Genomic DNA, 15,209 nt, shown 5'->3' with positions numbered 1-15,209 from the left:
AGAAGAAAACCAAAACAGGACTTTAGCCTCTCCTACAAAGCTGTCATCATCAAGTATGGTATTGGCACAAAAACAGACACATAGACCAATGGAATACAATAAAGAACCCAGAACTGGACCCAGAAATGTGTGGTCAATTAATCTTTGACAAAGCAGGAAAGAGTCTCCAATGAAAAAAAGACAGCCTCTTTAACAGGTGGTGTTGGGAGAATTGGACAGCAACATTGCAAAAGAATGAAACTAGACCACTTTCTTATACCATACACAAAAATAAACTCGAAATGAAGGACCTGAATGTGAGACAGGAAACCATCAAAACCCTAGAAGAGAAATCAGGAAACAACCTCCCTGACCTCAACTGCAGCAATTCCTTCCTAGACACATCTCCAAAGGAAGGGAATTCAGAGCAAAAATGAACTACTGAGACCTCATCAAAATTAAAAGCTTCTGACAGCAAAGGAAACAGTCAACAAAACTAATAGGTAACCAATGGAATGGGGAAAGATAGTTGCAAATGACACATTGGATAAAGGGCTAGTATCCAAAATCTATAAGAAACTCACCAAACTCCACACCTGAAAAACTAATATCCAGTGAAGAAATGGGCAGAAGACATGGACAGACACTTCTCCAAAGAGGATATCCAGATGGCCAACAGGCACATGAAACGATGCTCAGCATCACTCATCATCAGGAAAATACAAATGAAAACCACACTGAGATACCACCTCACGCCGGTCAGAGTGGCTCAAATGAACAAATCAGGAGACTAGAGATGCTGGCGAGGGTGTGGAGAGACGGGCACCCTCCTACACTGTTGGTGGGAATGTAACTGATGCAGCTGCTCTGGAAAACAGTGTGGAGACTCCTCAAAAAACTATTAATAGAACTCCCCTATGACCCAGCAATAGCACTGCTAGGGATTTACCCAAGGGATACAGAAGTGCTGATGCATAGGGGCACGTGTACCCCAATGTTCATAGCAGCACTGTCAACAATAGCCAAATCATGGAAAGAGCCTAAATGTCCATCACCTGATGAATGGATCAAGAAGATGTGGTATATATACAATGGAGTACTACATGGCAATGAGAAAGAATGAAATCTGGCTATTTGTAGCAACGTGGATGGAACTGGATCATGTCATGAAAAGCAAAATAAGTCAGGTGGAGAAGGACAGATACCATATGTTTGCACCCATAGGTCTAACAGGAGAACAGGAGAAACCTAACAGAGGACTATAGGGAGGGGAAGGGGGAAAGAGAGCTGGGGAGAGATAGGAACACAATACATGAGACTCCTGAATACTGAAAACAAACCGAGTGCTGAAGGGGGAGGGGGAGGGGGAGGGGAGGAAGGCAGGTGGTGGTGATGGAGGAGGGCACTTGCGGGAAGAGCACTGGGTGTTACATGGAAACCAATTTGACAATAAACTATTAAAAAAAAAAGAGAGAGAGAGAGAGAAAGGCCTGGTCCACCAGAGAAGGAGGATTGGGGCAGTTTTTCAACTTTCAAAGGTTGTTATCACACCTCAGTATATAGAATAAGTTCTCTGTCCTCACAGGGAGTGAGTTTTCAGTTGGACAAGATAGTCAAATTTAGTGTAGAGGAAAATCAAATGCAACATGTATAGTAATCCCAACTCAGTTCGCAAAGAACCATCCAAGTAGCTTTCAAATACATAGCTTGAGTCAAGTCTCCTTTGCTGAGTAATCATTATATAAAACATTTGTGTACCACTGGGGGTGTTGTGAAAACATGAATAATAAAAAAATAAATGGCAAGGTATCTATTGTATGCAAACATGTTGCCATGTTCACATGGTACTTTAATTCTTACCGAAAAACCTCTGAATTTTTTGCTTGCTTTTCTAAGTGAGGAAACATATTCAGACATATACAGCTAAGAGATAGCAAGCTGGTATTCAGATTCATGTTTTCAGATTCTAAGCCTAGAGCTTCCCTAATGCAAGGCAATCCCAGACCCTGATGAATGGACTATCTGGTTTAAGAACCACCCTTGTACAGGGGCACCTGCGGGGCTCACACGGTTAAGCATCTGACTTTGGTTCAGGTCATGATCTCACAGTTTCTGAGTTCAAGCCCCACGTCGGACTCCATGCTGACAGTTTGGAGCCTGGAGCCTGCTAAGGTTTTTGTGTTTCCTTCTCTCTCTGCCCTTCCTCTGCTGGGCATTCTCTCTCAAAAATAAATATTTAAAAAAATCACCCTTGTACAGAGTACAATGTCAGGGGAAATAAGTTATTTAATAATAAAAGCATAAGTAAAATCTGCATTATCAGTACTTATTAACTGTACTAATATTTAAATTCCAGCATTGTGTTAAAAGGTATTCAAATAAGCAGGATCCGGGGGTGGGGAAAACAGAAAATTTTCTTCTTTAAAAACAAAGGATTTGAAAAGTGGAAGATTCTTTGTGTCCTCAATCTTTGGATTCAGCACCCAAGTCTTCTATTATAAAGGATTTAGGAATTAGGATTAATTAGTCTAAAATGGATGTTTTATTGTTTTGTGACTTTTTAAATTGTTTATAATCCTTAGCGGCATCTATTAATAATATCATCTATCACAGTACTCCCTCCTTTCGTTACACAACGAAATCACATTTCTTTGACTAAAGACTATCCCCTAAAGTACACTGGCCTTTCCCGCTTGTTTTGGGGGAGTGATACCATTGGTAAATGAAAAAAAAATCCATCTTTGATTTTGGCTCAAATAAAAATTATATTTACAGACTGTTATGTACAGACAAAATAAGCCATTGTTTCTTTAATCGTAAAGTGACTCCCTCACACACAGTACTACCTGGAAACATAACTGGACAGTGTGGGGAAAAAACCCACAGACATCTGACCTGCTGCCATATTCCAAATGGCACGACACTGGTATTTAGGAGATTTCATTCAGTGACTGAAGGGGAGACGAAGAACGGAATCAAATGGTTTGCACGGTCAGTAACTGACTAGACGAGAGTCACAACGTAAGGGTTTCCCAGGAACCAGACTCAAAGGAGGGAGCGTCACAAGTCTCGGCCCCTCTTCAGTCGCCCTGTGACCACACGTGCCGCGACACTGACTTGAGAACGGACAAGCCCACCCACACAAGCCCCTAAACTGCCTTTGAGGACCGTGGTTGGGATACGACTGGGTGAAATGACATGTAAGTTTCTTCCCTCCCGTCAACTTCCGTGTGTTCCCGAACCATCAACAGGGCGTTCGGCAAGGCAAGTGCATCTTGGAGCCGGCCCTCTGCAGCCTTCACTTCTTGGAGGCAACCCTGCGCTTTCCGCACAGGCTCCACCAAGGTCCGCGCTGCAGCTCTGTTATCACACAGCGCGAGAGCCCAGGGCTCTCAGCAGCCTGGAGGTGGGGCGCCTTAGCTCCCGGACGTTGTGTGGGACAAAGGTACCACGCAGGGGACAAGGAGATTTTTCGTCACAGCGCCTCAATATTGGGTTGTCGTCAATTCGGAAGTGTGCGGCAGGCAACTCGTTATTAAGCCTGTTAATTTTTTAAACCATTTCCTTTAAAAAAAACTAATTGAGAGCATATTCATGTCTTAGAGTAGAAAATCCAGGGGCAGTGAACCAGCAAACAACACGTCACCCCTAACCATGGACATTTCTATCAAAGTATGTTCTACATGTGAACTGTCATGTAGGATTGTGCGGGGCGGGGGGTGGGGGCTGAAGTTGCTTCATTCTATGACACCGTGGGCACTGCTGTGTGTCTAAAAGGGTAACCCAGCAGCAGCGATGCAAACGTCTAAACAGAAAGGAACAAAATGACCCTGCAATTAACCAAGAGTTTGGGAATATGGCCTTCCCTCTTTCATAAATAGTTCATTTGGAAATGTGTATGGTTTTTTAATTGAAAAGTCTCTTCCTTTTAGATTGCCTGGGTTCGGGAAGTTTCAGTTCCTAGTTTTAGCGTGCTCTGGTTCTGGTTTCAGTGACTGTGGGATCAGGTTGACTCAGGGTAAAGAGCCCGGAGCTCGGGGTTACTGGGGTGCTATAAATCAGGAGTTGGCAGAATGCAGCAACCCAGTCCTGCAGGCTGAGAATAGTTTTTACTTTTTTAAAATAGTTGAAGAGATCCTTGAAAGGACAGTGATACTTTGTGACACATGAGAAGTGTGTGATATTCAAATGTCATCATCTAGGAATAGGATTCCGTTGGAGCGCAGGCTGCCCGTGGGCCAAACCCACAGAGCTGAGCCGGTGTGCCAGCGATCAAACGCTTGCGGAGCCTAAACGAGTTACATGCTGGGCCTTTACTGAAGATGTGTGCCGGCTCCCGCTACACATGTCGAACGGAAAAAGGAAGTCAGCGTTGGAAATCCTGATTCAAACGTCTACCAAGTGGCCCAAGAGTGGGAAGTGAGAGGTCGAGAGGGTTATTAGCCCTGGCCCCTCTCCCCACCACAGTTCCTTCCTCACTCCCCGTGGTGTCAAGTGCGCGTGCACTTCTCACATCAGGCTGCACAAATGTCAGTATTCATCTGAATTCGTCCTTTTTCTCACCCCAGCTGTACCCGCCTCCAAGTGAGCAGTGCTTCCAAAGCACCTGCAAACACGCTATGCCTTTCCTGCGGCATTGTCTCCATTACCTCAGGTGGTCTGAGTGCATGTGGCTGATGTAAATGAGGTCTGCGCGGCACAGCCTCTCCAGCCAATCAGATGGGGGCTCGTGCAGCAGCCACCATCCCCGGGCAAACGCAGGACCCGTTAGCCAAGGGTCGAACACCATCCTCTTGTCTCCCAGCTTGAGGTCCATGCAGGCATGGGTGAGGTACGTGATCTGTTGGAAGACAGTGAGATTCAGATGATGGAATCCATAGCGGTCTGGCAACAGGGAGCTGCAAGGTTTGTGCTCGTTGGCCGATGGGTCGCACCGGGGAACTTGGCACTTGAGCGTGCTGGGGAAATAGGGTTCAAGGACAACTCAGCAAGTCTTTGTATAGGATAGGCTCGCGGTGACCGGTCATTGCTTCGTTAGAACAGAAACTCTCCTGGTTGGTTTCAGGTGTCAAAGCAACCGACTTACCTCATTTGAATAGATTCAAATCAGCTCCTAAATGCTTATTTACAATCAGCACTGCAGAATATCCTCTGTGACAAGCCCTTCCAGGCACAATTTACAAGGAAAGGCAGTGAGAGGTGAAGTGACAGACACTTGGGGATCCACATGCCAGAGTGGCTGTGAGGAGGTGCAGGAATGAATTAGTGAGGGGGCGGGGGTACACACGGCCTGCAAGACTTCCTCTTCTAAAGCACCTGTTACCACACTCAAGATGTCAAGCAAGGTCTTCTGAGAACAGCTATCAACAAGAACAGAGAAACGGGCATTGACTGGCAGATTCCAGCTCAATTCCTCATTCCTTTCCCACGGGCGGGTGCATCACAGCCAAGAGGAAGCGCCAAGAAGCAGAGATAAGGCAGCAGGGATGAGGTGTGGAAAGCCAGCAGGGAGGGGGAGGAGAGGCCAAGCAATCCCGGTCCATTTTATTAGGCCTGCTCTGGACGCGCTTCTCTTTGTCTCCTCAAATATGCACAAGCTTCGCAAATATCCCAACAGAATAACGTTTTGAATATCTCCCTCCCCAAACTGTCAAAGTGTTTCCTCTGGAGGAAACTCTTTTCAAAGCTAGGGAAGAGCACAGGAAGGTTTGTAAAAGACCATAGAGCAAAATGCAGAAATATGCAGCTGGCCATCTTCTCCCACAGTGATCTGGCCTCAAAGGTAACTTCTGAACTTTCTCCAATAGTTCGGCCTGGCTCTCCTTTGGGACTTCGCTTACTCATGGTTTTTTGTTGTTGTTTGGTTAGTTTTTTTCTGAATATATTTCCTTACAATTCCTATCAAGCCGTGGAGGTTCCTAAAAAAATTTGCTCGAGACTTCAGAATAACTTTATTTCATGTGCTAACTAGCTACCTCAAAGAGTATTCAAGGTAATTTAGGATGTAAGTATATATACATATTTATATCTTAGTTTCATTATACACACACACACATATAAATGGACATCTTAGTTTTATTTTTAAGAACATAACAATTTTAATGTTTCCTTACCTGCACTTCTCCAAAAGCCAAATGTTCGGGAGATCTGGGTTCTGAATCCCAGGGGTTGGGAGGATTTAGTTCTAGAAGTAAAAGTCCATTTTCTTCATCCATTTCAACAACTGGAGCCAAAAGGGAACAGACATTTATTAATGACAAAAATGGCTTTAAAAAATTCATTGAAATAGAAATGCCTGGCCTAGGTACACAGGGTACCAAAATTCAAAGGGAAACCCAAACAGAAGGCAACATCATTTGTGTCAAACAATATGTGCCCAGACAAGGGCTGGAGACCAATTCATTTTTTTGTTCATATTACACTTAAGGAATGCATGAGATCTGAGCTGAGTCACTGAGACACACACACACACACACACACACACACACACACACACAACTTCATTACAATTTTTTTAAATATAACACAATTTATTTTTTTTAACATATGCAATTATTTCCATCATTTACAATACAGTAGTTACAATGACACTCCAAACAGAAAAGCAAAGTAAAAAATCAAAACCCCAACTTCTGTTTCATGTAATTAGACTTATACAGAAATTAGAAGGTTAAGTAACCACTAGTTAATCACCTAATTTCACAGCTATCTGAAGTGGCGATCGTTATATAGCAGCTTATCTATGATACATTCAAGAGAAATGGAGTTCAAGGTGCTACAGGAATGCCTAAGAGGGAGGACCTAACCTGGCTGTAAAACTCATAGCAGACCTCAAGTAGGAAGTCGTGCTCCAGCCAGACCTGAAAGATTAGGTACATGGGTAGACGAAAGAAACAGGATCACGTCAAGGAGAGGGGTGACCGAACAGCACACATGAAGGCATGGAGGAGGGGAGGGACTGGTCATTCAGGCCCCAGGACCACAGTGTGTGAGGCAGGCAGGCTGGACAGGAAGGCCAGAGGGTCCATCACAGAGGACCCTAGACAGCATGCTAGGGAGGATTGGATTTTATCATGTAGCAATGGGAGGTCAAGGAAGAGTTGGAAGCCATTGTGGCAGACACTACCTGTGACCTACACAAACTCTATTCCCCCCATCTTTCTTAGTGTTGGCATCCTAATTTTTCCTTAGGAGTGGTGATGTGTCTATCTAAAGATCATGATTTCCCAGGCCCCCATGCAATTATGAGTGGCCACAGACATAGCACTATATCCAGTAGCTGTAGCTCTGGCCAGTGCGATGTAAGCAGAGGCTTCCAGGGATATTCTGATTTTCCTGACAAAAAGGCACCAAGTCAAGGGAAGCACACTAGTTGCCCTTCTTATTTCCCTTCTCTTGTTTGGAACCTGATTGCTTCACCTGGAGGAACAGGAGCCATCTTGGGATGCTGAGGGAAAGAGCCAGATCCTAAGGATGACAAGAGTAGGAAGACAGAAGGAACTTGACTCCTTGATAAACTTCTGAGACAGCCATGAAGCCCAGGACTGTCTGCTTTCCAGCTTCTTGGGGATGTAGAAAAAACAACCCCCTCTGTGACAAGGCCACCCTTACTTGGGTTTTCTGTCACAACAGCTGAAAGCAGTGCCTCAGTGCTATGGCAAGGGAGTATTAACATCAGAACTCAATTTTAGAAAGGCCACACTGTGAGACACATGGGGAGGACCTGCTGGAAGAAGGCAGGGCTGTATCTGAGGACCCTCACCGCACTCCCGGGAGGCCAGCAGCCCACTGCTGATGGGTCTGGCCTCTGAAGACAGACAAGACAGACGGTCTTGTTTGATTGGAGCCCTCACTCTCCCCACTTATTAGCTTCGTAGCTAGGTGACCTCAGGCAAGTTCACTCGACTACTCCATTCTTCAGGGTTTTCATTTTCAACCCTAGCTATCTCCAAGGACAGAGGCCTCCCAACAAATGGCGGCAGTGTTACTAACTGCTAAATGGGAGCACATGCGGTCCTAGACCAGCGCGGCCTCTGTGGAGAGGTAACACTGCCACGCATTTTCCCACTTTCTTCAAAGTATATAGAAAAAAAAAATCTTTTCCATACTTCCAAATGAATATTAGTTATACTCACTTTAAGGCAACAGCTTATGGGAAAAACTGAGGCAAAAATTACCCACAAAGTGAAAAATGATGCATTTTAGGATTTTCCTCAGTGGTTTGAATAAAGACTTAGACATTCTGTCCAACTTCAATTTTCAAGACTATGGTTTCCCTCTCTGCCCTGGACTGACCCATGTCTAATTTAGATGGTCTCCCTGGCAAGTTCTCCCCTATCAGCACTACGCACTCCCTGGAGTCCTTGGGACTCACCTTATCAGAGAGGGCCTCCCTCCCGACCACTCTATCTCAAATAGCACTCTCCCACCCCCGGCTCTCCTTTTTTTTCTATCCCTTAGCGTCACTACACAAACTCTTATCTTGTTTGCTTCTGGTCAGCCTCCCCTACCAGACTATAAACTCCATGAGAGCTGGGGCTGTGGTTTGTTCTCTGCTGTGTCACTAGTGTGCCAACAACGCCTGGCTCACAACAGGCATTCCGTAAATACCTGTGGAGTAAACTGTTTAGTTAATGGTCTTAACTGCATGTCTCCCAAGAATCTCTTGATTCTTCACAGCTTTCTCTCAACCTAGGCACTGCTCCTGCCCAGACATGGCCCCTCAAATTGGGAACCTTAAATATAGAATTATCTCAATATAAGCTAAAGATAACATTTACTACTTCTTCATTTTTATCTTTATTTTTATTTTGAGAGAGCGAGAGCTAGCGAGCGAGTGAGAATGAGTGGGGGAGGGGCAGGAGGAGAGGGAGATAGAGAATCCCAAGCAGGCTGGGCACTGTCAGCACAGAGCCCAGGGTGGGGCTTGAACACAGGGTAACCTTGTGAGATCATGACCTGAGCCTACGTCAAGAGTCAGGTGCTCACCTGACTGGGCCCCCCAGGCGCCTGTACTAATTCTTCATTTTTAAAAGAATTTAAAAACCAGAAACATGAATGCACCAGACGGCTTCTGTTCATCCATATAGACCCCTCTTCCCTCCCTTTCTTCTTCCTCACCCACCTCTCTCCACTTCAGGAGGTGGACTTATTTAGATCACATCCAAGGGCTCCCACAGGCTCCCCTCCAGATGAGTCTGGCCACCGCAAGGCCCCAGGACAAGACAGTGACATAGCTCGGTGAGGTTGGAGTTTTACTAATCTGACTCCTGCCCAGTAAGGCAATTGTGTGACAGACACTCCTGGTGGTATGCACAAAATCTACTCTCTCCTCCTTCCTATTAGCATCCTAATTTTCCTTAGGAGTGATGAGATGCCTATCTAAAGATCATGATTTCCCATGCCCTCTTGCAATCATGAGTGGCCACAGACATAGCTCTGGTCATTGACAGAGGTCACTGCTCCTCTCCTGCAGGACTCTCTCCTCTTCCAGATTCTGGAAACAGCTCTCCTCCTTATCCCCTTGGGCCTAAAGATGGATAGCTTGGTTACTATCAATGCAAGGTTCCTCTGCTTTCTCTGGGATTCTCCCATATCCACAACCTACAAAGAAAGTCCTTTGTGAATACACTCCCATCAAATTATCCTAATTTGGGGATGGCACTGGTTTTCATTTTGTGAGTCTAACTAATACAATAATTTAAAACAGCTACCCTGAGGGGCACCTGGGTGGCTCAGTTGGTTAAGCATCCAACTGACTCTTGATTTTGGGTCAGGTCATGATCTCACGGGATCATGGGATTTTGTGGGATCAAGCCCCACAACCGTCTTTGCACTGACAGCATGGAGCCTGCTTGGAATTCTCTCTCTCCCTCTCTCTCTGCCCCTCCCCTACTTGCACACACACTCTCTCCAAAATAAATAAACAAACATTTAAAAAACTAGCTACACTGAAGCCCCAAATTCAGAGGAGTGATTGCCTCTGGGGGCTGGGGGTAATGTGAGATGACCAAGGAAAGGTAGATAAATGTCTTGTGTTGGTAATGTTCTGGGTCTTACACTGGATGTTGGGCACATGGGTGTTCCCTCTATTATTTTCATATCTTTAAAATACTGCTTAAGAATTTAATGAAAGACTCTTAATTAATATCTTAATAATAACTGATTTATTTAATAGTGAAACCCATTTGGCTTTCTTAGCGAAATCAAGAATGCACAAAAAGGTGCCTGATAGCACCATTATTATCATACTATGTTCATGAAAATGCAAGTGGTATAATAAAAATACATCATATTATTATTTCCAGGTTATGTGATTGCTGGAAGATGGTGTCATGAAATAGAGACAATGCTGGCTTTGGAAACATCTGGGGTGGAACCCTGACTCTGCTGCTTATTATCAGCATCCTGGGCTTCCTTCCTGACTGGTACAGTCTGACTGCGAGGCACACATCATAGAGTTGTGGGGACTAAATGAGATATTGGGTCCCAATGTGTCTAGCACTATGTCTGGCACAGAGAAGACATCTGATAACAGTATTATCATGGTAATTATTGTACCTTCAAGGAATGAAGAGTTAAAATGAGAACGCAGCACCGGACAAACAAAACTATAGATTAGCAAATATCAAGTAGAAAATACCACGGTATCATGAGAGATCTCAGCAAACTGCATTGACAGCCACTCTTAAGGATTCTCCTTCTTCAGAATTTTTCCCCTAAGAGAAACAGAAGAAACTAAAAGTCTATAACTCTTAACCATTATCCCTAAGCACGTGCTGTAGGGGTCTCTCTGCCTCTCGCACAGAGGCGGATCCCATATGGGCTCCAAAGGAAGATGTCAACACCTGCCAATCCCCTCATGAAGCAGTGAGACTGTGCTCCTCTTTTCCTGACCCCACAAACTGATAAAATCTAGGTTATTTGGGTTAAAACTTAATGTTATCCAGAAGAACAAATAAACAAAATTCATGAAAATCTTTTTATAAGGAAGAATAATGAATTAAAACAAAAACATATTAGAAAACTATAATAAACTCATTGGTTATTGGCATAAGAACAGCCAAGAAGAGGATCTTAATTAATTTTTTCTATTTCAAAGGAAGGATCATAAATTGGAGGGAGACAAAGGGCTCTCTAACAAAGGGTGCTGTGGCAATTGGTTAGCTAAGTATTCTAATCAATTAAAGACACAGAGGAAAGCAATCAAGTGGTGAGAAAGTATAATAAAATAGAATATCAGAGGGAGGGTTGTGAAGTTTAACAGCAATGCAAACAATTCCAGTGGAAAATCTGAACAGACCGAAGTGTAGCATGAAAAAGTTCTAACACCATATTAGCAAACACATTTGGAAAATATCATATCTGAGAGATAAATGCAATTTAAGATAATGATGCTATTTTTGCCTCCAATAAGAAAAGTCACTAAGACAAAGACAACCCTGAGCTGTTCAGGTGTGAGGAGAACGCATTGAGTTGATGGGAACAAAAATTGGTCCATTCCAAAAAGTTGATGGTAGCACACACAGATTAAAGGGTAGAAGGAGGAGGGACCTGATCATTCATTCAGGATCTCAAGTGAAGAGGAACGTGTTAGTCACACTTTTTACTTCATGATACATTATATTTGGTCCAGATAAAGCTCCTCTCTTATTTATTTATTCCCTTTATCTCTATTTCCTACTCTCATTGCACTCTCCTCTTCTACAGGCCACTATTTGAGTGTTCAAGCAAATTTTTATTATGTTGTTTGTAAGCATCCTTAATTTATATAAATGGTATTGGGTCTTCAGTCTCTCTCTCACTCAGCACAATGTCTTTAGGGTTCATTCATGTTGCCATGTGTACAACCAGTGCACACTCCTGAGGTTGGTGTTCCACGGTCCCCCACATGTTAGCACTTCCCTCTCCAGATGGTGCCCCCTAGATTCTAACACAACAAGACTTCCTTGGGATATAAAGAAGAATGGGATTGATGGGTGGCGGTGTATTCAGAAACCTCCACGGACTAATCAGAGTCAGATTACTCTCCAGAATGACTGCACCAGCCACACTCCCCCCAACAGATGGATTTCTATATTTCTGTGTCTAACCTTTGACATCAGCTTGGTTTTAGCTTTTTATCAATCAAAAGATGTAAAGTTATGAAACGATGCTCAACGTCACTCAGCATCAGGGAAATACAAATCAAAACCACACTGAGATACCACCTCACGCCGGTCAGAGTGGCTAAAATGAACAAATCAAGAGACTATAGATGCTGGCGAGGATGTGGAGAAACGGGCACCCTCCTACACTGTTGGTGGGAATGCAAACTGGTGCAGCTGCTCTGGAAAACAGTGTGGAGGCTCCTCAAGAAATTAACACTAGAACTCCCCTCTGACCCAGCAATAGCTCTGCTAGGGATTTACCCAAGGGATACAGAAGTGCTGATGCATAGGAGCACATATACCCCAATGTTCATAGCGGCACTTTCTACAATAGCCAAATCATGGAAAGAGCCTAAATGTCCATTAACTGATGAGTGGATCAAGAAGATGTGGTTTATCTATACAAAGGAATACTACATGGCAATAAGTCTTTCTTAATTTGTTTTTCTCTCTCTCTCATTTCTTCCCCTTTGCTCATTTATTTTGTTTCTTAAATTCCACACGTGAGTAAAGTCATATAGTATTTGTCTTTCTCTGACTGACTGATTTTGCTTAGTATTATGCTCTCTAGCTGCATCCATGATGTTGTAAATGGAAAGACTTCATTCTCTCTATGACTGAATAATATTCATTATATATATATATATATATATATATATACACACACACACACACACACACACACACACACATATATATGCCACCTCTTCTTTATTCATTCATCAATCGATGGACACTTGGGCTGCTTCCTTATCTTGGCTATTGTCAATAATGCTGCTATAAACATGGGGGTGCATGTATCCCTTTGAATCAGTGTTTTTGTATTCTTTGGGTAGATACCCAGTAGTGTGATTGCTGGGTCACAGCATAATTTTATTTTTAACTTTTTGAGGAACCTCCATACTGTTCTCCTGAGAGGCTACATCAGTTTGCATTCCTGCCAGCAGTGCACAAGAGTTCCTGTCTCTTTGCATTTTCGCCAGCACCAGTTGCTTCTTATATTTTTGACTTTAGCCATTCTGACAGGTGTGAGATGATATCTCACTGTAGTTTTGATTTGCACTTTCTTGATGATAAGGGATGAAGAGCATCTTTCCATATGTCTGTTCACCACTGTATGTCTTCTGACCATTTTTAATTGGATTGTTTTTTGGGTGTTGAGATGTCTATGTATTCATATATTTTTGATGCTAATCCTTTATCAGATATGTCACTGGCCAATACCATCTCCCATTCCAAAGGCTGCTTTTTAGTTTTGTTGATTTTTCCTATCCTGTGCAGAAGCTTTTTACTTTGATATAGTCCCAATAGTTTATTTTTGCTTTTGTTTCTCCTGCTTCAGGAGACATATCTATTTGAAAGGGCACTTGCAGGGAAGACCACTGGGTGTTTTATGGAAACTAATTTGACAATAAACTATTTTTTAAAAAAGAAAAGAAAAATGTTACTACAGCTGATGTCAAAGAGGCTACTATCTGTGTTCTCTTCAAGGATTTTTATGGTTTCAGGTCTCACATTGAGATCTTTGATCCATTTTAAATTTATTTTTGTGGACAGTGTACAAAAGTAGTCCAGTTTCATTCTTTTGCATGTTGCTGCCCACTTTTCCCAACACCACTTGTTGAAGAGACTGTCTTTTTCCCAGTGGATATTCTTTCCTGCTTTGTTGAAGATTAATTGACCATATAGTTGTGGGGCGTTTTCTGAATTTTCTATTCTGTTCTATTGATATATGTGTCTATTTTTGTGCTTACAGTTTTATTTAAATGGCAAGAAGTAAATCTATGAGCAGCCTAAATTTCAACAATGGAGAATGGCTAAATGAGTTATTTAAGTTAACATTTAACAAAAATATACTTTCAAATTATGTATGTACAGAATCTGACATAACTAATACTGTAATATTAATAAAAGAACAATACTCAAAATAGTATACAGAATAATTACAATTACTTATAAAAGTATGCCTAAAAAGATGACTGGAAGATAGGATAATGAGATAGATCAACAAACAGAACACTTGAACAATACTACCAACCAACTAGACCTAACAGACATAGAACACCTCACCCAGCTACAACAGAATACACATTCTTCTCAACTACATGTGAAATCTTCTCCAGTATAGACCATATGTTAGACCATAAAACACCTTTCAATAAATTTAAGAGGATCAAAGTCATACAGAGTATGTCCTCTGACCACAATGAAATGAAAGTAGATATCAATAAAGGAAGAAAGGTGGGAAATTTACAAATATGTAGAAATCAAACAACAAATTTATAAATGGGGTAAGGAATAAATCACAAGAAAAATTAGAAAATACTTTGAGATAAATAAAAATGAAAACATAACCTGCCAAAAATTTATGGGATGTGGCCAAAACAGTGCATAAAAGGAAATCTATACCTGTCCACATCTATAATAAAAAACAAGAACAATCTCAAAAAAAAGAAAAAACAACCCTAACCTTCTGTCAAGAGACTAGAAAAAGAACAAACTAAAAGCAAAGCAAGCAAAAGGAAGACAATAATTAAAAATTAAGACCCAAAATAAGTGAAATTGAGAATAGGAAAAACAAGAGAAGATAAATAAAAACAAAACTTAGTTCTTGAAATAATTAACAAAATGTATAAACCTTTAGCTAGACTGACCAAGAAAGAAGAGAGAAGACTCAAATTACTAAAACCAGGAATGAAAAGGAAGACTGATATTATAGAAATTTAAAAAAGGAATACTATGAACATTTTATATCAATAAAGTAGATAACCCAGATAAAATGGAGAAATTCCTAGAAAGTCACAAATTAACAAAACCTGCTCAAGAAGAAATAGAATATCTAAGGAGACTACTAACAAGTAACAAAATTGGGTCAATAATCAAAAAACTTCCCACAAAGATTAGCTCAGGCCCAGATGGCTTCACTGGTGAATTTGACCAAATGTCTAAGAAGTATTAACACCAATAATTCACAAACTCTTCCAATAAAGAGAAGGAAACACTTCCCAACTCATTCTATGAGAGAAATATTACCCTGAAATCAAAACCAAAGCTACTACACACCACACACACACACACACA

At 42.1% G+C, this 15,209-nt stretch overlaps 1 protein-coding gene across 2 annotated transcripts in view; it reads right to left on the bottom strand.

Annotated features, from left to right (window-relative positions):
• LOC115295629 (cytidine monophosphate-N-acetylneuraminic acid hydroxylase) overlaps positions 1-15,209 on the bottom strand; it is a 73,403-nt gene that overhangs the window by 45,839 nt on the left and 12,355 nt on the right. The window contains exons 4-5 of one of the 2 annotated variants that reach the window (XM_029943711.1): positions 6,093-6,202; positions 4,629-4,822 (exon numbers count right to left, since the gene is read on the bottom strand). In XM_029943711.1, the coding sequence (XP_029799571.1) occupies positions 4,629-4,822; positions 6,093-6,202 (304 nt within the window). The remainder of the gene's footprint in view (positions 1-4,628; positions 4,823-6,092; positions 6,203-15,209) is intronic. The other variant, XM_029943712.1, reaches the window with a different exon arrangement.

This window comes from Suricata suricatta, chromosome 7 (genome assembly GCF_006229205.1).
Source record: "Suricata suricatta isolate VVHF042 chromosome 7, meerkat_22Aug2017_6uvM2_HiC, whole genome shotgun sequence".
NCBI lineage: Eukaryota > Metazoa > Chordata > Mammalia > Carnivora > Herpestidae > Suricata > Suricata suricatta.
This window is presented reverse-complemented; position numbering and strand designations above follow the sequence as displayed.